This window comes from Stylophora pistillata, chromosome 12 (assembly GCF_964205215.1).
Source record: "Stylophora pistillata chromosome 12, jaStyPist1.2, whole genome shotgun sequence".
In the NCBI taxonomy this organism is placed as follows: domain Eukaryota; kingdom Metazoa; phylum Cnidaria; class Anthozoa; order Scleractinia; family Pocilloporidae; genus Stylophora; species Stylophora pistillata.
In genome coordinates this window covers 5,100,140-5,127,868 of record NC_142530.1, presented here as the reverse complement: position 1 = coordinate 5,127,868, position 27,729 = coordinate 5,100,140, and the positions used below count along the sequence as shown (strand labels likewise).

The 27,729-nt window shown below is 38.8% G+C and overlaps 1 protein-coding gene across 1 annotated transcript; it reads left to right on the top strand.

Annotated features, from left to right (window-relative positions):
• The first annotated feature begins 15,522 nt into the window (after positions 1 to 15,522).
• LOC148718508 (uncharacterized) lies at positions 15,523 to 25,282 on the top strand. The gene is made up of 5 exons (XM_088740659.1): positions 15,523 to 17,690; positions 18,226 to 18,289; positions 18,866 to 19,108; positions 22,362 to 22,439; positions 24,305 to 25,282. Exons 1-5 carry the CDS (start codon positions 15,627 to 15,629, stop codon positions 24,496 to 24,498), a joined length of 2,643 nt encoding a protein of 880 aa, XP_088596785.1. The 5' UTR covers positions 15,523 to 15,626; the 3' UTR covers positions 24,499 to 25,282.
• Positions 25,283 to 27,729: the final 2,447 nt, after the last annotated feature.

Sequence of the window (27,729 nt, the reverse complement as noted above, 5' to 3'; positions counted from 1 at the left end):
TGCTTATAGGAATTAATTCCATTTTTTTTTTTGCACTCATCTGCCTAAAGCTGCTTGACTTACATGACGGTTCCTGTTTGGGAATAAATACGTCCTTAATGACATATTAAAATGCACTGACTTTTATTAAATGCCGCTCGTGACTTAACGCTCTCGTAATAACTAATTAAGTGATCCATCAAAGGCCTGATCTCATAAGACTGTTGCAAATCATTTCGGAGTCTTGACCTTCTATTTTCACATGGCTTCTGCAAATAGAAAAGGCGGAGGTGCAATTCAAACTGGAAGGAAAGTCATGGGCCCAACTACGAAGCCTGTGCTCCCTTCTCTTTTCTCTGGCGTCAAATTTTTTAAGCAAAATGTTTACAACAGAACAATAAATGCTGATGGTGTGAGGTCCTCCCATGGACAGACTGGTCCATCCAAGAGGTTTCTGGTGGTGTCTCAGACTTTCTTCTTTGAGGAAGTATTCTTTGTGCCTTTCAGGGTAGCTAATGGCTTGGTATTTATCTAAGAGTGCAATTCATTCATTATTAGGAAATTTTAGGTTCAAATAATCACGAATCACCCATCGAATCTGAAAGTTCTTATAAGAACTGCACCGCAGCTTGGTATACTGTGTTGTAATCTCAGTGGGATAGAAGTCTCGTCACACCACACATGCCAGAATGGCGGAGTGTAAACTGACTTCTGCAAACGACTGAACTATTCCATTTTAACAGATCCGTTTTAAGCGTTACCTTTTCGGACAGTTACTCGCGCTAGGTATTTGGGTACGTTGATGCTTTATTTTCACATTGAATTCATTAGTTTTTTCCACAGAAGTTTAATTTCTCCCTCCAGAGGTCAATGGATCGTTAGATAGAAACCTTACATCGAGTCGTGTAGGAATTATGATTAATTCATAGCAAATGCTCCTTACTAAAGAGAGACAACAAGAGCTTACCCCTTTTTCATATATACATATATTGATTATTAAATAAATACGGGAACTGGCAATTGACTTCTCAGAGATGGAAAAGAGAAAGATCAGAGGCTGCGATTATTGATCATTTTTTCTTTAATAATTTAAAATTTTTTTGGCTGCAGACTCTGAAAAAAATACATATGGTCCGTCTTTGTCGGAAGGGGTTAAATATCAGTAAATTTTTTTGTATTTCAGAAAGAAAAAATTTTTCATTTGACAGAAATTTTTGTTACTTGAGCCTACTTTCACAGTATCTAGCGGCTCAAGGAAGAATATGATGCTGCTCCCAGGCCTCCTTTTGTACCTTTTGTACACGGCAAATATATAATAGGTAAAGTGAATTTTAAGTTAACTTTTAAAAGAGGTTGCACCCGATACACTCTATACAATCGCTAGGGAAGTTTTTGTTAAACTTAAAAAGTATTTCTTTACGAAAAGATTTTACGCGAGTAATGCTTTGTTGTTATTTCTTTTTGCAATTAAAGTACTAATCGTGCACTTAGTGGGAAAGGAATAACTCGTGATTTTGCTGCAAGGAAGACAAAAATTTTTTTCCAAGTATTCAGACCTCGAAGGGATTGGAAAAGCAAACGTGGACGCGATAAGTAATAAGCTGAGTGCACAAATCCCAGTGCAGTCAAAATCCCGGAAGTGCGTTTATATTTTGCTGACTGAAAGCGCATCCTAGAAGACACTGATTTCGATTAAATGCTGCAAACGATTGAGCTGTTTCTTTTAACTGATCTATGAAAAGTCTGACCTTAAACCTACAGTTGCATATCTCTCGACCGCTTTGGCGCTTAATTTTTTCATTGTGTAATATTACAGTAGAAAGTTTATTTTCGCCATTGCTAATGCTTCTGCCACTATGGCACACATACATATGTACATACATATACTATAATTTGACTCGAATTTTCAGAGTAGCTCTGTTGAGCTAAAATCTTCGAGAAAGAAAAATACACGAGTCTGTCAAAATATCATGGAACCACTACCAAAACAATAATTAAAAAAATTATTACTAAAAGTTCATTTTCCTTGTGGCTATCTTAAAATATTTAGATAATGTAATTGTTCTCATGCTGCGCGGAGGCGAATCCCAAGTTTTTGCTGCTTGATATCGGATGCACTCAAGACCATATTTTGTTGTTTTTGGTATAGGTAGAGTCAGAATATTCTTTCCTCTCAGCGAATAACTGTAGTTACGAAGAAGAAAAAGCTCTTTTAGATATCCAGGATACATAGAAACAAATGAGCTCTTGAAAACTACCATTAGAGTTTTGTAAAGTCGGCTTCCAGTATATAAGGATGCTATCTTTGCTTTCTTTAACATATCATACTAACTAGACACTGGATCATTAAAAATGAATCGTAAAATACGTTTGTTCAAAGACTCTAGTTTATCACAATTTCTATTTCCAGAAAAATGCCAAATAAGAGAGCAATATTGAAAGTGTGGCAGAATAAAAGCTTTCTATAAACGCAGCATTACATTACTGGTAAAATTGTTTTTTAAATCTCGTAAGAACAGCAAGTTGCTAATTAACCTTATCAAATCCTTGTAGATAGTTACGCTCAATAATTCAATTGAATTCTTGACAGGAAAAGAAAATTCATATTCACTATTCACACCAATCACCACTGCCTGATGTGTAATCATGCCATTTCACTCTTGCCGACTGTTAGCAATTCCAAGTTCGGAAGAGATTTCACAGCTCTAATCTGGTCTATATGCGGAGATGAAATCTGATAATATATCTTGATAAAGAGGCTCAAGTTGTTTTGCTAGGTTTCGTTCAAAAATATGTTATTGAGGGCCGGAAGAACAGATACGGGTCTGTAGTTCTTTTTACAAAATTCATTGTCCTTCTTAAATAAAGGGGTCACTTGCCCCATTTTCCAGCGTGAAGGATAGTAACCTAGATTGATTGAACAGTTAATTAGTTTTGCAAGAGGCTCAGATATCACAGATGCAGAGTCCTTCAGTAATCGTTGAGGCATAGGGTCATGGCCGCAGTATTTACGCGTATTCATTTCTAACAAAAACTTCTCCACTTGCTGTAGCTTTCCAAACAATCGGTCACTCCCGACAACAGCAACTCCTCCAGCTACACGACCTAGTTCTCATATATGTCCACAAAGTTTTTGCGGAACATACCAGAAACTTTCAACATAACTATTTTAATTTCATCCTATTGCATCATACAATACTGTGCAAAAGTAATGCAAAGGATGACCGCGGTTATCGTGATATATCGGCGATATTTGAGCGATATTTTATTATGGGGAGAGTGTAAGGTAATGAATCGTAGTAGACATGATTATATTTTTCTCTTGTTATTTTTATTTTTTATCTTTTTTATTTCCGGAAGCAGAGAAATATTTTTTTACATGTTACACTACTTATCAGAAATTCAGATTCTTGTCAAAATACAGATAATATTTATCCAGTAAGGCTTATTCGATAAACAAACAGCAATTTTTTTTATGTTTAGTATTTGTTTTTTCTTTGTTTGTTTTGGCGTTTTAGCGTTTGAGGCTCTGAACAAGCTATCTAGAAAAGAAAGAAACAATGACAACAGCGCTTTTTTCGTTGTTGCTATTGTTAGTAACAGCAACATTAAACAACATCAAAGTCAGTTTAAATATAAGATCTCAGTTCGTCATTTGCTTTTGTAGATTTGGTTGGATTTGATTTGATCTGATTGGTTCTAAGTTGGTCAGCCTTTTGCATTCTGCACTATTTCCACGTATGTTCTCGGAGACCTAAAAAATACTGACTCAGTTGAAGTCCAAAATCTTAGTACTTCATTTACCCATGTGGGTTTTCAAGGTTTATAGATTCATACATTATACAAATTATCGAAAGAATACTATTCATTCCACTTTTTGCAGTTATTTCTCCGACAAACAAAAAAGAAGAAAAACGAATGCCGTCAGTGCTTGTCTTTTTATGAAAAGTCTGTATTACTTTCCTCTGAACAACTTAACTTAGAAGTGAAATAATTTTGCTAACCTATCCTAATTCAATCTTTCCTATTTTCATAATTATTATCATTTAGTGATTTTTATGTCATGGTGTTTAAATATTCACCGTACACGATTCGAAATAAGAAATGACCTGCTTACCAAACTGACTGAACAACCAGTGGGAATCAATGAGAGGCTTATGACCTTAAGAATTGGCTTGGAAAAAAATCAGAATGCAACAGTAATAAGTGCTTATGCGCCAACTCTTGATGCTGAAGAGGAAGTTAAAGAGGCCTTTTATACTGACTTGGATGAGCTCATTTCTGCCACACCAGCCCAAGACAAACTCATCATACTAGGGGATTTTAATGCCAGAGTAGGAAGAGATCACAATATCTGGGAAGGTGTAATTGGAAAAAATGGAGTAGGGAAGGCTAATTCCAATGGTAACATGCTACTAGCAAAATGTGCAGAGCATAACCTCCTGATTACCAAAACTGTCTTCAGGTAAAGAGATTCAGTCAAAGTGTCATGGCAACACCCAAGGTCAAAGCATTGGCACCTAATTGACTATGTGATAGTGAGAAAGAGTGACCAGCAAGATGTGCTTAGTACGAAGGCTGTCACTGCAGCGGATGAGCGTTGGAGCGACCATCGGCTCATTTCATCTGTAATGCGACTCAAGCTCAAGGCTCGGAGCAAATGCCATAACAAGCTACAGAACAGAAAATACAATGTAACTGGCCTGTAAGATGAGGAATGTATACAGATATTAGTAAAGAAGCTAAAAGAGTATGTGCCAGAAGAACTCCCTACAGATGTCACAGAACACTGGGAACAGTTAAAGTCTGTCATCGAAAAAACATGCGATGAGGTGCTTGGCTACCAAAAGAGGAAACATAACGACTGGTTTGATGAAAACAACTTAAAACTGCAACAGCTGATAGACAAAAAGAGAAATGCTTTTCTACAACTGAAACAAGACCCGAACTCTACTGTCAAGAAGACGAGACATATGGAAATTAAAGGTACTCCGCAAAGAAAAGTGAGAGAAATAAAAAATCAGTGAGGGTAGAAGGCTGAAGAAATACAAAGTTTAGCAGATCGAAATAATTCCAGAGCTTTCTTCAAGGCTACTAAAGAGGTATATGGGCCTTGTATGCAAGGCCAAGTTCCACTAAAAAGTGAAGATGGTACAACTGTTCTGAAAACCAAAAAAGAAGTTAATGCCCGATGGAGAGAACATTTTGAAGGCCTATTTAATCAAGAGACCACATACAATGCAAATGTGATCAACCTTATAAGACAGCAGCCTATCAAACAGTCTCTATGTGACACACCAACTCTAGATGAAGTAAAGAAGGCTATATTAATAATGAAAAGCAATAAAGCTGCTGGCCCAGATAGTATACCAGCTGATATATATAAATATGGTGGTGAAAAGTTACAAGAACAACTTCATCAGCTTATTATCAAAATCTGGGCAGAAGAAAAAATACCACCAGAACTGAAAAATGCTAATATAGTTAAAATTTACAAGCGAAAAGGTGATCAGTCAGAATGTGGTAACTACAGAGGAATATCTCTCTTAAGCACTGCCGGTAAAGTCCTATCAAGCCTACTTAATATGAAACTCCAGGGTATCGCAGAGAAAATCCTTCCAGAAAGTCAATCAGGTCTCAGACCAAATAGGGGAACAACTGACATGATCCTCTCTGTGAGACAACTTCAAGAAAAATGCATGGAACAGAACAAACCACTATATTTGGCATTCATCGACCTTACAAAGGCATTTGATATTGATGCTAGAGAGCTGCTTTGGGATGTGCTGGCAAGATCGGGATGTCCTCGGAAATTTATTAATATGATTAAAGAATGCATGATCAGATGACAGCAACTGTGCTTGTAAAAGATGGTGCTTCCACACCGTTTGAAATAAAGACGGTAGTGAAACAAGGTTGTCTAAAGGCGCCAACACTGTTTTCCATCTTTATATCAGTCGTGCTTCTCATTGCATACCCAAGACTACCAGTACAGTTGATTGAAATTGCATTTCGCTTTGAGGGAAAACTCTTCAACCTGCGAAGATTACGTGCAAAAAGTAAGATACCTAAATCTGCAAAATTTGAATTCCAGTATGCAGATGACAATGTCATAGCAGCACATACTGAGGAAGATCTACAAACTATACTGGATGCTTTTAACTATGCATATACACAACTCGGCTTAAAGATAAATGCCAAGAAAACTCAAGTTCTCTTCCGACCCTCTCCAAAAGACACAGTTAAAACTCCACCATCTATAAAAATTGGAGAAACAGTCCTGGAGAACGTGAATAACTTTACGTATCTCGGCAGCACTTTTTCTTCTCATGCAAATGTGGACGCAGGAGTCAATCATCGAATACAGCAAGCCGCTGCAGCTTTTGGGAAACTCCATTCTAGAGTGTTTCAAGACCGAGACATCAGGTTAGATACAAAAATCAAGGTGTATAAAGCCATAGTTGTAACCACCTAACTATACGGATCTGAAACATGGACAATCTACCGCAGACACATAGCAGCCTTAGAAAAGTTCCAGCAACGATGTTTACGGAAAATGATGACCATTAAGTAGCAAGATAGGAGAACTAATCTCAGTGTTTTGGAACAAGCAACTATGTGTAGTGTGGAGAGTGTGTTTGTGAGGAACCAGTTGAGATGTAGTGGCCATGTAGTGAGGATGGAAAACAACAGACTGCCAAAACAGATGCTTTACAGTGAACTGACAGAAGGTAAACGGGATGTAGGAGGGCAAAAGAAAAGATTTAAGGACCGGCTGAGAAGTCACCTTAACCAGTGCGCTATTGACACTAAAGAATGGGAAAATCTGGCTATGAACAGAACTATTTGGAGGAAAGCAATAAGAGATGGAGTGGAAAAGTTTGAGGAAAGGCGTTCAAAAGGCATAAGGCTGAAGAGGGAAACGAAGAAGGAAAGACAAGAACAGCCACGGACAGAATTACCACCAGGCCTGTTTTGTCCAGAATGTAATAGACAATTCAAGGCTCGTATTGGCCTTTACAGCCATTACAGAACTCACCATCAGTCAATGATGTGAAATGGACAACCATCTTCTATACAGAAGGGGAGCCAACGACGACGACGACACACTAGACAATGAATATGTAGGTTTGTTCAAATAGAACACACATATTCAATAAGTGAAAACGTGGAGCAAGGCTATTGAATTTCTAACCTTGTGATTGATTGAACGCAGGCATATCATAAGCTTGTAACCTAGCTCCAACAACTATGGTCTATCGATTTTGAAAAATGTTTCAAAACGAAGCATTTTTATTTGCTAAATTTGAAACATTTGTTTACATGTTGTGATGACATTAGTTCGGAGAGTGAGAGGTTGAGGAAAGGTTAATATCCATGGCAATAGATCATAGTTGCAATTCAAACTGGAAGGAAACTCGTGGGTCCTACTACGAGGCCCGTGCACCCTTCTTTCTTCTCCTGCGTTGAATTCTTTAATTGCACTTTTAGACAAATAGCATGCCATTAGCTACGCTGAAAGGCACATTTAAGAATCCTATCTCAAAGAAGAAAGTCTGAGACATTATTAGAAACCTCTTGAATGGACCAGTCTGCCTATATGAGGCTGGCAAACTTTCAGTATTTATCGTTCTGTTGCAAACATTTTGCTTAAGTATTGATCAATCTTTAGTTCAAGTAATCACGAATCGCCCATTGAATCCAAAGGTTCTTAGAGGAACTGACCTGCGGCTTGGTGTACTGAATTGTAATCCCAGTGGGAGATAAGTCTCGTCCCACCACTACTCATGCGAGAATGGACTGGTGTAAATTGAATTCTGCTAACGATCAAGTCATTTGGTTTTAAGAGATCAGTTAAAAGCGTTACCTTCTCGGACGGTTACTTGCGCTAAGTATTTGAGCGTGTTGGCGCTTCATTTTCACGTTGAATTCATTAAGTTTTCCTACGAATGTTTTCTGTCTCCCTCCCGAAGTATATAAATCTTTTGATGGACATGTAAGATCTCTCTACCTTACATCGAATCGTGTATTAAATATGATTATTTTATAGCAACCCCTCCATACTTGAGAGAGACAACTAAAACTTGCTTTTTTTTCGCCTTTTTTAACTCGTGAATTGTGCGTATGCGCAAGAGCGAGTTGTAGGTATCATGTGATGAACGGCGCTCGCTAGCTCACTCGGTTGGTCGATTCCTGTAAACTTTTTTATATTCTAGGCTTTTGAATGCATTTGATAGTTTTTGCCGAGTGATAAACAAACGCAATGGCGACCTTTGTTGCTAAGAATAGTGTTGGGGTGAGAAAGAAGCCAATGATAATCTTGAAAGAGTAAAAAAGTATACGTTTTTCATTTGTGAATTTAACTTTGCCCAATCTCAGAATACACTTTTATCTCTTGCAGCGTATATTTCATTTATGGCGTCAATATTTTTATTTTAGATTGTATATATCTAGGAAAATAATTATGGTGTCCGAAAGACAAAAAAAAAAAAAAACCAAGAAAGGAAGTTAAGCAAAACACAAAATTTACTCGAGTGCGGAGGATTTGAACCACCTGCGTCGCTTCCTCTAGAATGATATCTACAGCACTGCTTTTTACCGGAAGGCCACTCGGGCACCACATAGTCCAATATTGAAGTGTCACTCACGGCCAACTGCTCGAAAAGTGACTTGTTTGAGGCTTGTTTGGTATTCCTGGAGCTGTATCGACGTTGGAAAGTGGTTCACAAGTGGGAACTGAAGCGAAATAAGCTCAAGCATAAGTTGAATCAATCGATATCCCGTTCCTTCAATGGTGTAACTCGCACTGTGTATGCGTAGGTTATTAGTGTGAACATCCTTGTACTTGTTTTCATCCTCGTGCTAATAATTATCTCAGAAGTGCAAAACAGGCTCCATGCGCGGTACTCAGTTGCAACGCAAGCATAAGCATAAACATAACAAGCTAATGCGCAGGTGGGCACAGCTGCAACATATATAAACATGAGCACAAGCTCTCAGTCGATGTTATGTTAAATAGGGACATGGTTGGTATAAGTAGTATAGTGCTTGCTGATTGCCGGAAAGTCTTTCGCTTATGTTTATTCTTACGCTCATGCCAACCAAGTCTTAACTAGACAGTGTAAGCATAAAAAGAAGGCAACGTTTTGATAATCTTATGCATATATGCTTATCCTTATGTCCGTGCGTTCCATCCAGCGCAAAAGCTTTTACATGCCTATCCCTATACTTGCGTCGCAAGTAATTACTGAGCTCAATATTGGAACAATAGTTTTGTGATAAACAAAACAGCACCCTTTTGAACTTTTTTCCACAAACCTTTACAGTAAAATCTGGAACAGTAATTTTCTTACACTAAATCCTAATCAGGCCATATTTTCTGCCTTTGAGGCCTAATTTAATTTCACATCATATTCCTCACAATGTTCATTTACCAGTCTAACGATTCATACCCTAGTACGGAAATCAAACACCCATTTCTATTGACGACACAAATTACATTGGCTTATTGAACTCACGCGTTGGCTCACAGAGCCTTTGATTGCTTTTTGCTTTTTTCTATGACAACCTTTTTGCAATTAGGTGTATATGTTTCCACTCCGGAAGTCAGTTCTGTCGCTAACCAATTTTACACGCGACTAGAAGTTCAAGGACTTACATAAATATGTTTTTGTGATATCTCAAAACTTTTCATTATGAGCATCAGAACTTCAAGTTGATCCTTATTAAGGCAATCGTTTAGTTCTTAGTTAGGATATCTGAGACATTTGGCGGCTAAAATTGGCTTGCTTATTTGACGGTTGACGGTAAAAATATTGCGTTTTTGACGGTTGAAGGTTAATATTGTGGCCATTTGATGGGTGACGGCTGACTCCTTTGGAATCCTCAATTAAGCTCTACAAATGTCTACAAAAGATACTATCTCATTGTATGTTATATGGGCTCTACATTTTGTCTTCAGATTTTCATTTATCGTTTTATGCGTTGGTTGTGTTGTTACAGCGAAGATAGCGTTGTTGCAGTGACAAATAGTTTCTGCGATAGATATCCCATGTAATTAACCATATTAATAAATAAATAAAAATTATTAAAAAAATAAAATATGTTCTATTTACTTTTATTCCCGTAAATAAAATAAACTTGGAGTTCGGAGATATTTTTTCAGCTAAGTTGGTGTTTCATTATAACAACACTTCGCGGGAGCTAATGCTCAGAAAGAATGATACATTATACAGCTAGTCAGCTTATCAGTTAGGGACTGAGATGATTTTGCAAACCTTATCCTTTGTTTCCATTTTGTTTTTATTTCGTACTTGATAGTAATTCCTCTCTTTGTTTTCTTTACGGAGATGAAGAGGTTCCTAGCAGGTAACTACCTAAATTGATTGAACATTTAATCAGTTTTGCAAGAGGCTCTGATATCACAGATGCAGAGTCCTTCAGTAATCGTGGAGGCATAAGGTCATGGCCGCAGGATTTACGCGTATTCATTTGTAACAAAAACTTCTCCACTTACTTTGAATTAATAGGTTCAAATTCGAAATTTTTCGTCATGTTTGAAGAATGGTTAGTTAGTATGGCCTGAATGCTTGGATGGGTGCTGTAATCACTTCCAAAGTCTTCCTCAATGTATATGCCATTACTAACGCTTGTGCCACTATGTCATAATGAGCCAGGCTCCCATGTAGACGGATCCAGCCAAGAGGTTTAATTTCAGATTATATTTCGGATTTATCTAGAATCTTTGATTCTAGATCTTTTTCAGACCGCATTCTTTATTGCTCAGCAGAAATTGATCTTTGACCAGTGGAAAATGTTTCGAGCGTATTAATTAGCGCTTTATTTTCACGTTGTATTCATTCGTTTTTGCCACGATGTTGTTTGTCTCCCTTCAGAGGTAAATTAATCTTTTAATGGCCATACAAAATCTCTTGGCCTTTCATGGAATCGTGTATCTAATATGAGTGACTCAACCTCTCATGCAGACGGGTCCATCTGAGAAACTTCTATTCTTTCGAACTGCATTCAAATCGAATCTCAGATGTCCTCATTTAAGATCGCATTCTTTTCAGTGCACTTAAAATACAGTAGCTATGCTTATTTGAATGCCCTGGTATTTTAATCAGAGATTCTAAATACTCCAAAACAATGAAAGCGTTCGTTTCACTTTCCCCAATCTCTCATTTCCTCTACGGCTGGTTGTGTCTGAAAAAAAGAAAAGACTTTGAAAACCATCCAAAGCTTTTACCCAGTAGAGTATAAACCCGCTGTGAAACATATCTATTTAATCTTCCGTAGTTAGGAGCGAATGTCACCAACAGTCAAACGTTTGGTGGCAACAGCCAAAAAAATCGATTCGGCTCAATATTCTCAAGTTAGGTAGGCCTTATGGTGCAACAAAGCGCTGCATACTTCGTTTACAAAGCAATGCATCGTTTGGCTGAATATTGATTTATTTTCGAGAAATTCGATAATAACTGAATTTCGACCAAATGCCGCTTTTGAAGCTCAAAATTTCACACAAATCTCGGAGCGTCATGCCACCAATTGAAAACACTTGACGATTATAACTACCAAATCTTGAAAAACAACATCAATACATAATTTGACAGCAATTTAAGCAATTCTTGATCATTTATTTACACAACGTAATTGAATTTATCAGACCTCCTATTAACAAGATTAAAAATAGGTCAAACGTAACCCGTTATTTAACTATTTGCTATACAAAATAATCGAGAGAAAATCTGGCTTTTGGAAGGCGAAGTGTGGTTATTTTCGATCTCCAAAGGATTATTTGGGGAAATGATTCAGTGCGATTTAATCAAATTTTAAAGTTGGATAAAATGAGCTGATTTGACCGTGCCGTCAGTTGTTCGAAAATATTCACATTCACACACAAACTCAACTGTTTCGCATTTTACATCCAATTTACAGCTTATTTAACATAGTATCATCTTACCCTCCATATTGCTGTATCCCAAAAGGGGATCGCAGTCCGAAAATTGTTGCATTGCTCCCTCAATAGCAATAGAACTTGGCAGGATAGTCAAATCAATTTTTCGGCTGTTGCCACCATATTTTGAAAATGTTCGATTTTTGGCCACATTTCCTCTTAAATAGCTATTGACTCCCAAGATATCAGTTTGATTACCTATGAAAAAGCGCTATCATTATTCACTTGTTCACTGGCATGGCAACTAAGTCAAACAAAGTCCGTTGACCGATCGACGGCCGATCATAAAACCTTTAAAAGTCGTTGATCGATCGACGATCGATCGTGTTTGAAAAAAAAACTCGAAAACCACTCACGGCCTATACCCAGAAGATGAGTGCAACAAGTGAATTATAAAAAAACGCTTCTTCACGCGTAATCAAGCAAATATATTGGGAGTATATTCTCAGCAAAAATATATTCTCACGAGTATATACATTCTTAGCAAAATCACTAGGGGATTGAGATGATTTATATCTTACTCACAGTTTTCTCCAAACTTCCTTGAAATTTACGATCTTCCACGCAGTCCTCTCTCTTGGTGTAGCTTTCCAAACAGTCGGTCACTCCCGACAACATCAACTACTTCAGCTACACGATCGAGTACACATATATGTCTACATAGTTTTTGCGGAACATACTAGAAGCTTTCAACATAACTATTTTAACTTCATCCTATTGCATCATACAATACCGTGCAAAAGTAATGCAAAGGATGATCGCGGTTATCGCGATATATCGGCGATATTTGAGCGATATTTTAGTATGGGGAGAGTGCAAGGTAATGAATCGTAGTAGACATGATTATATTTTTCTCTTGTTATTTTTATTTTTTATCTTTTTTATTTCCGGAAGCAGAGAAATATTTTTTTACATGTTACACTACTTGTCAGAAATACAGATTCTTGTCAAAATACAGATAATATTTATCCAGTAAGGCTTATTCGATAAACAAACAGCAATGCAAACATTATCCTTTTTTTTCCATTTTGTTTTTATTTCGTACTTGATAGTAATTCCTCTCATTGATTTCTTTTGAGAGAAATGGAGGGTCTTAGGAGGTAACTATCAGAACTAATAGATCATGATCATCACAGAAATTTTTATTATCAGATGGTACTGAGGCGACTTCACAGAGTTACTACGTATGTTTGATTAAAGTAAATGCACTCAGTGATACTGATTCAGGCTCTTGTTTTTTCATTTTATTTTTATTGCTCATTCTGTTACACTAACTAATTAGACCGTCTTTCTATACGTGATCAGCAACATCGAGAATAGTAACACGGTCAAATTAAAAGGGTCTCAATGGGAGGGGGGTTTCACGTTGACGGTTGACGGTCAACAATAGGGACCTTGAGCAATCACGACGAGAACATGGACGACTACGTATATGACAGATTTAGGCCTGGGACGCGACCGTCGTCCACGGCGGGAAACATAAACACTTTAGCACATCGGTTAGGTGGACGAGTCCTTTACTGCTAATTTGAAAATGCAAAAATTATCCATTAAAACAATTTAACTTTTTTTCAGTGTTGTAATCAACGTCAAGTGATTCCGAGCTAGGCTAACTTTACATACACAGTCGATCCGAGCGGCTCGGATATTTTTCAAATCCCAGAAACCTTCTTAAAAATGCCAGCTGGTATAAATTACAAAACTGTAACGAAATGTCCGCGATTTATATTTATAAAAGCATTTATAAGGCTACGTACATACCCTACAGCACTTTTATCATTATCCGCCATTGCTTTCTCCCCTGTAAACTGTAAAGCTCAATCTGCAACTCGAAAGAAATCAAGTTTTTTTCCATCACCGTACGATCAAATTACTCTCGGCACTGTTTTTATTCCCCAACCGACCCTTTCGATTGAAGAAATCCCTAAGATAGGTAAGTAGAAATTTGAAAACAAATGAAACATGCTCACGTTCTCGTCAAGACGGCAAATGGCGGCAAATGGCGGCAAATGGCGTTCTGAACGAGATGTGGACGACGACTCGTGCTCGATTAAGCATGCATGGTAGCATCGAAGTTCGTTTTCCCGACTTCCGGTCGGTGACGTTCACGTTCTCGTCGTCACTGCTAAAGGTTCCTAATAAGCCCTTTGGACGGTTGACTGTTAAATTTTGGGTTATTTGATGGTTAGTTGACTGGAACCGCATCGCACGGCTTCATATACTTATACTTCATATACACAGCCAATACTTGGCTGTGTAGCCGCGCGATGCGGTTCCAGTCGAGGCCCACAAATTGACCCTTGCTCACCATAGAGTCTCCAGTAGCTCAGTGGTTAGAGCATCCGACTAGATCACGGAGGGTCGTGGGTTCAAGTCCCATCTGGGGCTCGCATTTTTTCTATTACACTAAAAATTGTTTCATCTTTACATGCTCACTTTGGAGGTTGGTTGGCTGCATCTTGATATGCCTTAGTGTGACAGCGTGATGCTGTTAGTGAGTTTTCACAGGTGCTTACCAATACTTGGCTGTGTAGCCGCGCGATGCGGTTCCAGTCGAGGCCCACAAATTGACCCTTGCTCACCATAGAGTCTCCAGTAGCTCAGTGGTTAGAGCATCCGACTAGATCACGGAGGGTCGTGGGTTCAAGTCCCATCTGGGGCTCGCATCTTTTCTATTACACTAAAAATTGTTTCATCTTTACATGCTCACTTTGGAGGTTGGTTGGCTGCATCATGATATGCCTTAGTGTGACAGCGTGATGCTGTTAGTGAGTTTTCACAGGTGCTTACCAATACTTGACTGTGTAGCCCCGCGATGCGGTTCCAGTCGAGGCCCACAAATTGACCCTTGCTCACCATAGAGTCTCCAGTAGCTCAGTGGTTAGAGCATCCGACTAGATCACGGAGGGTCGTGGGTTCAAGTCCCATCTGGGGCTCGCACTTTTTCTATTACACTAAAAATTGTTTCATCTTTACATGCTATTTGATGGTTGACGGTTAATTTTTTGGAATGTCGTTAAGAAAACGAGCTTAACATTCGAAATGTGGCTATAATTTTCCATAATGGCGCGTTTGTAAAGAACTGTTAATTTATATTACCTTTTATTATATAGCTGTCTTACAAGGACTGGGAACTACCGAGTTCACGAATTTGATTGGTTGAAATCAATAATGAAAGCAGTGTAGATTTTCCCATCTAGACCACCATCTAGACCGGTCTAGAAAAAAAAGGTACAAAGAATATGAAAATTGGCATATAAGACAGCAATATAATAAATATCTTATTAACCGAGCTGGGTCGGTCTGTATGGGAGAGTCTTGACCTTGGTCGCTGGTACAGACCTCACTGCGTTCGGTCTGTACTGTCGACCTCGGTCAAGATTCTCCCATATAGACCTCCCGCTAGGTTAATGAGAACTAATTATTGATTACAATATGATTATAATTATTGAAGACATAGAACCAACAAAACATCATAAAGTGGATTATTATCATCCTAAAGACCACTCACACCTATTTATCTTACTACCCAGCGAGAGCCGCATACTATTAGTTTATCATCCACTAAAGCATCGTTTTTTAAATTACATCTTCAGTGCCTTTGGAAATTCAAGCTCGAGGTCCTGTAGCTGTCGAGGCTTATAACAAAGCCCTAACAGAAGGAAAGGCCTGCATCAAGAGAATACCCGTAATGTTGATCGGACAGGAGCGGACAGGGAAAACTAGTCTTAAAAGGTCCTTGAAGGGAGAAAAATTCGACAAAGAAGAACAGAGCACCGATGGAATCGAAACTGACCCTTCCTACTTTAAAGTATCAACAGAGATTTGGAAATGCGGACAAGCGTGTGAAAGAATGCAAGCCGAGCCAGAAATTCCATTAGAGCACCTTGCAGCGGCAAAAGTGATCATCGGTCGTTTGAAGAAAGGAGAGTCACTTTTATCGGGGGCTGGGGGAGAGTTAGAGTCCGACTCAGAATCTCCAAATGTATCAAGTACAAAAAGTGCCCATCAAGTCTTCCACAAAACCCCTAGAGATACCAAAGCTTCTCAAAGAGAACTGCCAGAGGAATTAGCCAGGCTGGTTGAGAAATTGCTTCGTGAAGGAGAAAATGCAAACGAAGACCAAATCTACTCAATGCTGTGGGACTTTGGAGGACAGTCCGTTTACTATGACACCCATCCTATTTTCCTTACCGAGAAAGCCATTTACATTTTAGTATGTGACCTGAGCCGTGATCCAGATGAGAAAGCCATCCGACCCGTCAAAGCAGGACTTTTTGAGAACAAAGTGGACATCCATTTCAATAAAACAAACCTTGGTTATCTGGACTTTTGGATTTCATCAATTCACTCTTTGGTAAGTCCAGACGTTATCAGCTCTCGAGAGACTGATCCGAATGTTGGTCATGTTTTGCCACAGAGGCTTCCCCCAGTGTTCCTGGTATGCACCCATGCCGACATGCCGTTTGGTAACTCTCACGCCGGAGACCTCGCTCGTAAAATGTATGGCTCTTTGCAACGCAAGACCTACCAGAAACACCTCTATAAAGACTTTTTCGTCGTGGATAACACAAAGTCTGGGAGTGAGGAAGAATGTCTTGAAGTTTTGCGCCTGAGAAAAGAGGTACTTGCTGTTGCAAAGGAGATGAAACTGACGAAAGAAGAAATACCAGTGAAGTGGTTGAGGTATGAAAACAAGCTTCGTACAAACCGTCATAAGTGCATAACACTCGAGGAAGCCAAGAGGATTGCATCTAGTGACTGTGGGATCCAAGAAGAAGATGAGTTTTCAACTTTGCTGAATTTTTTGCATGATCAGAGAATTGTGATTCATTTTAGTGGCTCTCCAGAGTTGGAAAAGATGGTGATATTAGATCCTCAGTGGCTTGTTGACGTCTTTAAAAACATAATAACTGTAAAGCGCTTTAAGGACACGGAGCATTCTGTCAAAGACCTTTGGATCCAGCTGGAAGAAACCGGAATCTTGGATGAAAAGCTCATCGACCATGCTTGGAAAGAATTGCTCGACAGTCAGGAAAGTCGCAAGAGCTTCATTGCTATCATGGAAAGATTGAGCTTGCTCTCCCCATGGTCGTCATCTAAAGGTAGCAAGCAGTATCTCGTACCATCGATGTTGATGTCACCGCCAACAGATGATGTCCTGAAGCTTCTTGGATTAGTGAAAATTCCATCACTTTTTGTAACATTTCCATCTTGTCAGGTGCCTCTTGGTCTCTTCTCTCGCATTATCCTGCTTTTCCTCCAGTGGTGTAGGGAAGAATGGAAGAGTAACGTGAACCCACAGTTATTCCGAAATTTTGCCATGTTTCATATTGTTCCAGACAAGGGCATTTCTGTCATTTTTCTGTACCATTCCTCATTCATCGAGGTCATCGTGCACAACAAAGACGAGCACAGTACCAAGGAAGAGTTAACCCGTACTATTCATTGGAAAGTTAGGTTGTTACTCGAATGTATGCGGAAAGAATTTTACTGGCTCAAGAATATGAAATACGAGATGTGTGTCTGCTGCCCAGTCTGTTCGAATTCGCGACCAGGGTCAGTGAAATGTCAAGCTCACAGAGTCGGTGGATGTGAATGCCTTCACTTCTTGTCGGAATCTGATTTGCGAAGGAGCCGACACTGCAGCAGACCTGGACGCACTATTCGTGGAGATTGTATGATTCATGTAGAGCAGTTTGCATGTTGGTTCTCAGTTGGAGATGAGCATGAGAGGAGTGTTTTGCTTAATCCCGTGAGTGACTACCGAGTTGCATGACATATTAAAGCGCATGCTCACATATCTGTATTAGCTATTTTTTTAAAGAAAGGTAATTTTCTATGCATGGTGACTCTCTATTTATCGTATGTGAACGTAATCTCTCTACTCTAAGACTAGTAAGGTTGGCAGCAAGATAGAGCAGGGAATAATGGATTAATAAGGAGGTAAAACGCCCTTGAATCGATCACATTCAATTTTATGGATAAGGTCATTACAGCTAATCTGCAACATATCCTGGGTAGTATTTATTTGCAGTATAAGGTAAAAAAAATATCATTTTTGGCAGATTTGTAGCACTGACGGTAATTTTCAAGGTTCTGAGTGTAGTTTAAATGCAGACATTAACCTGCAAGGGACTGTGATCCCCAACCACTTTCCGGGGACTTCAGGACGGCGCGGACACCTCAGTAATGGTACATTACAGTAATGCATTTTTCCCATTTCTGTCTGCCTATATAACTGAAGCATTCTAATCGCTGACCACATGGTGTGATTTACTTTTTAACAGCGCCAGGCTGATCAAGCGAGTGGTGGAGACGAGGTCTTTGAGAAAGGGAGATTGTCCTTGGAAGGTGAGAAGCCATGAATTGTTCTTCGCTCGATCTCTTTATCAGAACTACAGAAGAGAATACTTATCAATGGATCTTTGGGAGATAGAAGTAGATCTCTGGACAAAAAAAAAACCGTTAGATTTTAAGGGAAGTCTGTCCTATCCCGGTCTTATTTTCCAAGGCATGAAGTACCAAGAACTTGCACTTCCCAAGGATGTCATCAATTCCTTGCGGTGTATATTGTTCTTCGCTCGATCTCTTTATCGAACGACAGAGGAGAATATTTATCAACGGATCTCTACTTTTTAACAGCGTCCTTTAGGCTTCCCTTTAATGGAAGTCGGTCCTATCTATGTTACATTTCCCCGTCTTATTTTCCAAGGCATGAAGTACCAAGAACTTGCACTTCCAAGGGTGTCATCAATTCCTTGCGATGTATACTGTTCTTCGCTCGATCTCTTTATCGAACAACAGAAGAGAATATTTATCAACGGATCTCTAGTAGATAGAAGTAGATCTCTGGACAGAAAAAAAACTGGTAGATTATAAGGGAAGCTAGTAGTATCTGTGTCACATTTCCCAGTCTTATTTTCTTAGGGACGAAGGATCGAGAACTTGCACTTCCCAAGGATGTCATCAACTCCCTGCAGTGTACGGAGAATGACGCTAAAGATATTGTGCTTCATTTTGTAAAAGCTCTGCAGCTGGATTCAGTATCCCTAGAGAATCCAGAGCCTGAGACCAAACGACTGATCCGAAATCTTGCGTTGAAAGCTAAATGCGAGAACAGACATGATTTGGTGAATCATTTACGAGAGATAACAGCTGCTGGCATTACAGGTAAGTTCTATTTAGAGAGCTCCCGTCCGTTGAGCTCTCCGCTCTGACTAGAATTAACAATATCATTCTCAAGCCATGGATAGGGCGTCTTGAAGGTGACTTTGCCTTATGAATAGATGCAAGCGGCTTGAAAGGTGTTAAACATCTAGTGTTTTGCTCTTGGCGAAACGAGGGCTATTGAAACCAGGAATGTCAAAAGGTACAATAAGTTCTGGTGAAACTTCATATGTAAACCGACCCCCGGTTAGCTCAATTGGTCAGACCGCCGGAGTGTGTTGTGCGGGAGGTCGAGGGTTCGTGCCCTGGCCGGACCAATACTCATGGTCGTGAAATAACTGAGGAGAATTTGCTACCTCTCTATAATATCAAGAAATGAATAGATATTCTAGTCTTCTCGGATAAGGAAGAATAAACCGTAGGCCCCGTCTCCTGTAGAGTTCGGGGTAGGAGACGTTAATTTCCCACGCACGAGATTACTGTGTGGTGGATGTCCTCCCCTGGGGTGGGATGGGTGGGTGTTCCCAGTGCCCCATTTAAACTAGCTATCTGCTAAACTGGACTACCCTGTATAAATATTCCTAAATACAAATACAGATAATACAAATTTGATATTAGAGTAGAAGTTGTCAGCGAAATTAACAAAATATGGGATTTCTCTTTCGTATTTGGTCCATAATGAGAAAATGTCATCACTGAACCTTTGCCTAAAGAAATAATTTGGATATATCAACAAAGTTGAAATGGTAAATTGGCCACCGTAACGATTACAAAAGCTGACGTTTCGAGCGTTAGCCCTTCGTCGGAGCGAATAGAGGAATTGTGGGCTGTGTGTGCTTTTAAAGGCAGAAAATGGAGCTACGTTATTGGTGGGAAAATGGCAACAAGAAAAACAAGAGTAAATTAGTGGGCAGTAAGGGCGGCTCAGTCGTTGTTTGGCGCACCGACCTCTACCAAAAAGAAGCTTTGCGGCAACTTTCTGATACCTCTTTTTATCAAAACAAGAATTGCCGGCCACAGTGAAAAATCTCATCATAACCACTCCTAGAACTTCTCGTATTTACTTTTTAACTAAAATTCACAAACCTAGCAACCCGGGTCGGCCCATTATCTCGGCTTGCAGTTGCCCTAACGAACTTATCTCCAGCTATCTAGACAAAATTATGGCTCCCATCGTCAAAACTTTACCATCATATATTAAAGACAGCCAACAGGCTCTTGAAATTTTTCGAGACTTTAATTTCCTCGGCCAAAACAAACTTCTTTTCACCATGGATATTACGTCTCTTTACACTGTCATTCCTAATGACGAAGGCCTTCTGGCTCTTAAACATTTTTTTGATCAACGTACTGTTAAGGAACCTGAAACTGAAACACTACTACGCTTAGCCGAACTATTGCTCACACTCAATTGTTTTTCATTCGGAAACAACTTCTTCAAACAAACCAATGGTGTAGCGATGGGCACCAAAATGGGACCTAGCTATGCCAATCTTTTTGTAGGTTTTGTCGAACATCAATTTTTCAGCCAATACAACGGGTCCAAACCTGAACTCTACGGTCGCTACATCGACGACTGTATCAGTGCTACCTCCTCTACCAGAGTGGAGCTCATTCAATTCATAACCGCAGTCAATTCTTTTCACCCGGCTCTGAAATATACCTGGGAAATTTCTGACAATTCTTTATCCTTTTTAGACATCAAAGTTTCAATTTAAGGTAACGGTTTATGCACTAGTGTGTATTACAAACCTACAGACTCGCATAATTACTTGTTATATTCGTCTTCGCATCCATCTTACGTTAAGAATTCCATTCCTTTTTCTCAGTTTCTAAGACTTCGCCCTTTATGTAGTGATGACTCTGATTTCCACCTCAAATCAGAGTCAATGTGCCAGTTTTTCGATGAACGTGGTTACCCTGTTTCTGTCGATTGCTTCTCTACAATGCAAGTATCAAACCGCTTTTTACTTATTGCTGTACTGTTTGGAGCAACTGTAGTCAAACCAACTTAGATGAACTGTTTAAACTTCAGAAACGTTGCGCTCGATTAATTTTGGATAGTCCTCGGGATGCACGATCGTATGATAATTTTCAAAAGCTTAAGTGGCTACCGGTCGATCAACTATTCAGTCTAAATCCCACAGGGATCAACGAACGCTTTTCATTCCACTAATTTACTCTTGTTTTTCTCGTTGCCATGTTCCCACCAATAACGTAACTCCATTTTCTGCCTTTAATAGCACACACAACCCACAATTCCTCTCTTCTCTCCGACGAAGGGCTAACGCTCGAAACGTCAGCTTTTGTAATCGGTACGGTGGCCAATTTACCATTTCAACTTTGTCGATATATCCAAATTATTTCGTTACTCCCACCGACGCAGCCCCAAACAGTTTGTTTCGAAACTATCAGCCTTTACCTAAAGAAATAAGTTCAGAAGGGCGAGAAGGTTGGAGTTGCTTTCGATATTCAATTGATGACTGATAGTTACCTCCATCTTAGTCCCTTTTTGGACCTTCCCGCTTGAGTCGTTTCATCTCCAAGTCAAGAATAAGAATAAACTTGCCCACCACTTAGATTTCCACGTTAGTGTGATCGAATGCTAGTCTCGAGAAAATGGCGCTATCGAGAGCATAGTCCTGCAGTCGTGTATTTCCAGACATTTGCTGAAATTCTCAGCTACAGGCCTTTGAACGTTTCATTCTCTTTCTCTGTTGGGCGGCATGGGTATTGTTGCACAATAAGATATAAGCCACCGAAACAGTGCGTGAATTTCCCTCCTTCCGCTTCCCTCTTTGTACATACTAAAATTAAAGATAAGGTAGGGCTAAAGTCTTGGCATATCAACTATCAGAACTGCCTCAGTGTGACGAGTGTTCGTCATGCATAATCGTTAACAAAGACAATGTGGATGCTGGTTTATTTCATGTTGAGCCCCCTTTCCAAGAATTAGCTACAGTTTCTCTTAGAATATCATTTTATCTTATATCTGAAAGCTTTTAAAGAAAGCTCAATTCAACTCTTTTTTTTCTACAATTTGATAGTTGAATGCCCTAAAAAGAATGGAGACAAGTTCCCTAAAAAGGCCCTTGAATAGAGAAATAAAGAAACCCAGATTAATAACTTGACCCCGGGTTAGTGCTATTCGCCCTTCACACAACTTTGCCCTGGTATTTGCAACGTTGCATGTGCAAACGTATACTTTTGTGTATATTATGGCATAATTTTGTCCTTTTCTTTTTTTTTAAACCAGGGCCACTGTTAGATGAGAGTCTTCCAGTTGTTGAGATGCCTTTTACGGAATTCAAGAATCTGACGTTTAGCCTCTCTGGTAAATAACTTTAACTGAGATAGTGCTTAAACTTGGGTAACTCCCGTTTTTAATTTTTTAGCCTATGCTCTATACCTCCCATGTATTACTGTGCCAAAAAAAAACGTAATTACTTACACTGCAGAGCAAAAGCTTGTCTTATTGTAAAGTTCTGATCGAGTAGTGGATTTGTATGAAAACAACTAGATTGTTATCTATCGGCTTTAAGGCGTGATAGTTGATAAGAGCTTTTCCCTCATCAGCTATTACGGACTAGCAATCTTGAGCTCATAATCTATTTGAATTATGATAAACACGTGTTGAACAATTGAAAAGTGCCTTTCGCTCACTCGAATATGATCAGATCAGCCAATACCGCTCACTAAGGTTGAATCTGAACGTGTCTTAGGACTTTACATTGATAGTCATCTCACCTGGAACGAACACATTGACACACTGCGCCGAAAACCACGTCAAAGAACTGCAATTTTAGCAAGAGCTCGGAAATACATACCAACCAAATATCGATTGCTTCTCTACAATGCAAGTATCAAACCGCTTTTTACTTATTGCTGTACTGTTTGGAGCAACTGTAGTCAAACCAACTTAGATGAACTGTTTAAACTTCAGAAAAGTTGCGCTCGATTAATTTTGGATCATTAGTCCTTGGGATGCACGATCGTATGATAATTTTCAAAAGCTTAAGTGGCTACCGGTCGATCAACTATTCAGGCTCAATAAACTTAGTCTTTTAAAGAAATTCATTGATGGTAGGGCACCGGAATACTTAATTACAGCCTTAGACTCACTTTGGTTTGAACACAACTACCATATCAGATCAAAAACATTGTATCGTTTGCCCAAACCCAGAACTGAAGCAATGAGGAGAACATTCTTTTATTCCACTATTAAAGAGCTAAATGATCTTAACATAGACCCAACCACCTCCTTCAGCCAAATAAAGGCAACACTAACTAATAACGTCTCCTCGAAATATACGGTGGACAATTTCAAAGTTAAAAAGTTATTCTGTTTGTTAAAATCCGTTGATTTTAATTAGATGTTTTAAAATCAGTTTTTTTTCTAACGAATGCGAATACTTGTTTAGAAATTTTGAGATCTTCTATCATAATTTCTACTTGTAAATATGCTTTTAATCATCAATTTTGTTTTTAGAGGGCCGCTAGGGAGAATACTTTTTATAGTAATTGGTGTCACCCTCTTAAATAAAGGTTTACCCCCGATAGTAACAATGTGGCTTTCCGCCCTCGCACGGTGTCCTAAAAGGGAACTGTCACTCTGAAATTGGAAAGAAAGATTGATTTTACACGATTAACTGATGAATTTAAAGGTTTTTTTTCGAGACTAAATGTCAAAGATACCGGAACTGAAAGTAAAGTATGGAGCATCTGATGTTTTTCAACAAATTTTCTTTACGAGAAACATCAAATGAAGAGATTTGCTTTCTACTTTCAGCTACGACCATTTCTCTGTACATGTCTATGTTCACATCTGAAAAAAGTACTTTTTTTGGCTCGCTAATAATGCAGCTTGTCTGGTTTGAACTAAAAATAGTCTATACCTGTGTAGGTCAGATTGGTGAATATGCTTTTGAGCACGACCATGGTGAACAGTATTTAATGACCACATTGGATCCTTTACGTAGTTTACCCTTGATTAATTCAGAAGTTAAGAAAACAGTTAATTCTTACTGCGTGTAAGCTTGCATTTTATCTTTATTTCTTTTGTTATTCAGATGCTGATTCACGTTCTTTATTTGCGACCCACCCTTTTTCTTTCGATTAAAAAAGTAGATAAATAAAAGAAAATTGCGCACGACAAATGATGTTATTTATTTAATTTGTTTTCTTTTTTTTTGGCAAAAGTTGGAGACAAATGGAAACTGTTGGCTGAAAGTCTTGGGTTGTCTAATATAGACATAGCCTTTCTTGGCGAGAGAGTTATGAACCCAGCTGCAGCTGTCCTCGAAGCTGTGGGGAAGCATCGCTACCTGAGTGTTGGAGAGATCTATGACACCTTAGTCGACCATGAAATGCCGGTCATTGCAGATTTGATGTAGATTGGAAAACAAATACCGATAAAGGTTGTGCAACTCTTTCGATTTTTTTATCAGTCGGTGTGACAGCAGTGGAAACAAGCAAATTGGTAGAAGACATTGAAATCAGTTAAATTGGGTGCGTGCGGTCTTTTACAAAATCAAGGCTAGCACAAGTAATTAATCGAACGAGAAACTCTTGATGCTTTCTTCAGGTTCAAGTGAGCGTAGAGTAGTCGTTATCGTAGACCTTAACAGTCGATTAGGTTAAAGTACATTATGAACTATAGGTAGTAATTACGCTTATCAATTCTTGACTCCACTTCGGTCTTTTAGCCTGAAATTCTAGATATTGGTAGATAGCCCCCACTTTTCAAAAATAAGTAGGGTATTGTTTTGGTTGCGCTACAAAGCAATACAGCCATGTTTAAAGTCACAGGTTGTTAAGAGAGTATATTGAACAGGTGGCTTTACTATACAAATGGATCAATATATTCATTACAAGGAACATGGAAGAGAAGGCTTTGTTAAGTCCCTTACGGAGTAAGAAGTTAGTCGGCCAGAACATGAGGAAGAGTATCGAAAATGTAAACGACCAACCATAATCCTACTTTTTAGCATAAGTACTCATTGCTGCGTTGCATCCTTCGTGATATTCAAGCTTTTATTGTTTCATGGAAAGGATGTAACCATGTTTGGCAACTTTTCATTTTTTCGGTGCGGAAACCCTTCCTTTTGTTTTTATGTAATAGCCGAACGTATCAGTCTATTTCCACCGCTAAGCATAAAAAAAAAAAAAAAAATCAAAGGAGCTTGCGAGCAAACAACAACGAAAGCGTCGCAAGAGCAAAACGAAGCAGTACTAATACTCTGATATGACAAGGAAAACCGACATGTTGCTTTACTTAGTTTTATATGGACTCACAATGACACTCTTTCCTAGCTTACAAAATCTTGCGGGTCGAAAGAAACGTTGCTTGTCAGTGATCACAATTAAGTTTTGTGGGAAATTTTGTTAAATTTATAATCATAGCCATAGCAGTCTAGTTTTGGTAATTCTTTCAGTAGTTCTAGTCGTAGTTTCACAAAAGTGAGTTATATTAAGTCAAACACACGATTAGTTGTATGCCAAGGCTCCACAATGCATTTACCATTTGTTTCTTTCTCTGGGAAGGTTGTAATCGATATTGTGTGTTAGTGTGTTGTAGAAGGATGTAGCAACGTGCGAAATTTGCAAGAGGGTATCGCGGTTCATACATTCCTCATACAACACACCTAGTCGGCATATTTCGGACAATATCGACGACAATCTTCCCAAACAAGTGAAAATGTGTGAAATGCAGACTTTCGTGTTCTCGATTTGACGTCACATTACCCGCTAGAGCCATTCCTCTTTAAACTCGGTCGTGGGGCAAGATGGCGGCTGATTTTCCGTATTTTGACTGGGCACGTAAAATTAAATATTTGAGCAAATTAAAAAAGTTTTGCACAGAAATACTCCAAAAATAAGCTTATTTCGTTAAGCCAAAAAAAATTTTGGGTTTAGGTGCACTTAAACAATTATTCATAACATTTCAGTAGCATTTATTAACATTTTATTTTAACATTTTATAAACCGCGTGAAGCGGTTTATATAGCGTTCTATAAGGAACTGCTCGACCAAGCAGATTGCTGGAAACTCTTTGCTCAGCTCTGAAATTATACTAAATATATGTATAACTTCAGACAGTACTGTTTCGGCCTTCTGGGCCTGATCAGTACAGTGCTGATGGGGGAGAACCGATGCTCAATTTAAACATGAAAGCAGAGCTTTCTATGCCAAAGAGCTATATATATGTGTGTGTGTATTCATTGTCACATTGTCACCATTTACTTGAAAAAGACCAAAGTATTGTCGAAACGTCTTATTTTACAGTTGATTTTTTTGTCTAAAGTTTGGTACTTAATTGGGTAATCAATCATTGGTTAAAGAGGTTTAGACTAAGGGATAGATTTTCGTACACAGGTCTCATTAAAAAAGTAACCTCTCCCAGCAAGAGATAATAGAGACTGTTAGCTTCTATTTGGTTCCAAAGTATTTGGCCTTCAGAGAGTATAGTAACGTGTACCACGCCTTGTGTTATTTTTGCTTTTGTTTTGGTAGAGAAGGAATCTACACTGTACCTTACTTGTTCTTTAGCAAGCTAATTAATTGTTGATCATAAGTTGCATGTCGTGCCACAATATTCATGGTTATATCGCGTTTATCATATTAATAACAATGCTAGTTTTAAGCTCTCCACGAAGCACGTGACAGTGCCGTTTTCTCGCGCTCGCTTGTTGTAATTAGTTAGTGAACTCTATTTTCAGTGGTCTTTGCATCTATTTTTAGCTGTAAAATAACGACGTCAGCTTAGGAGCCCCTTCAAAGTAGTTCTTCATCAGCAAATATATGATAAAAAGTGTGAAATGTGAATGCCTTTTAAACATTTTCTAGTCCATTGTTTCGCGGAAATTGATCTACGCAACTAAAGAGCATCAAAATATTTTTGTTGCGGTAATATTAGAGAGAAGTTTCTGAAGGTAAAATAAAAACCCTGAGTGATAAGAAAGTGTTCCTAACTTATCCTGGTATGACATTTTGAGGTAAATGATATAGTATCAAGAGGACTGGCTGATGATAATTGAGAGTAGTAAATCAAGCGTTTAAGACTTCTGGAAAGCTTTCACACAAACTCTACCCTCGTCTAAAACGTCCTCCAAAATTAACATTCTGTTAGCTGATGGCGCCTTTCTCACCTCAGCTCAATCTATTGCCTCGGCTTTCAATACATATTTCATGAATGTGGGAAAATTTCTTGCGGAAAAGATCGTTCCTGAGCCGTACACAGCTAAAGCTATACACGCTATGCATAATGAAAATTTGCTTGGGAAGCCTGGTAACAGGTTCGCATGAAAGCGAGGTCGGTCGGGCCACTCTGTGTTTGCAAAGCTGAATCTCTTAGAACTTGTGTCATTTTTCAACACTTTTGGTTTAATTTGTGTATTTGTCGATCGATGCCTTTGAACTGTTGTGTTCCCCAGTGTACCTTCAAGGGTTATCGGAATGCAGGAGGAGACAAAGTTTCTTTTTTTGACTTTCCAAAGGACCCTAATTTACGTAAGAGTTGGATTCATGCGATTCGAAGAGATCCTGGAAAGGATTTTCAACTCACTGGTCGTACGAAGGTTTGCTCAAGGCATTTCAAGACGACAGACATGAAAACAACCCTGGCT

Bases quoted from the DNA above. Each gene is read 5' to 3' on its own strand.
- LOC148718508 (XM_088740659.1), top strand. From the start codon at position 15,627: ATGTTGATCGGACAGGAGCGGACAGGGAAAACTAGTCTTAAAAGGTCC. The intron at 17,691-18,225 runs GTGAGTGACTAC...ACTTTTTAACAG, and splicing joins GGAGTGTTTTGCTTAATCCC to CGCCAGGCTGATCAAGCGAG. The intron at 22,440-24,304 runs GTAAATAACTTT...TTTTGGCAAAAG, and splicing joins TCTGACGTTTAGCCTCTCTG to TTGGAGACAAATGGAAACTG.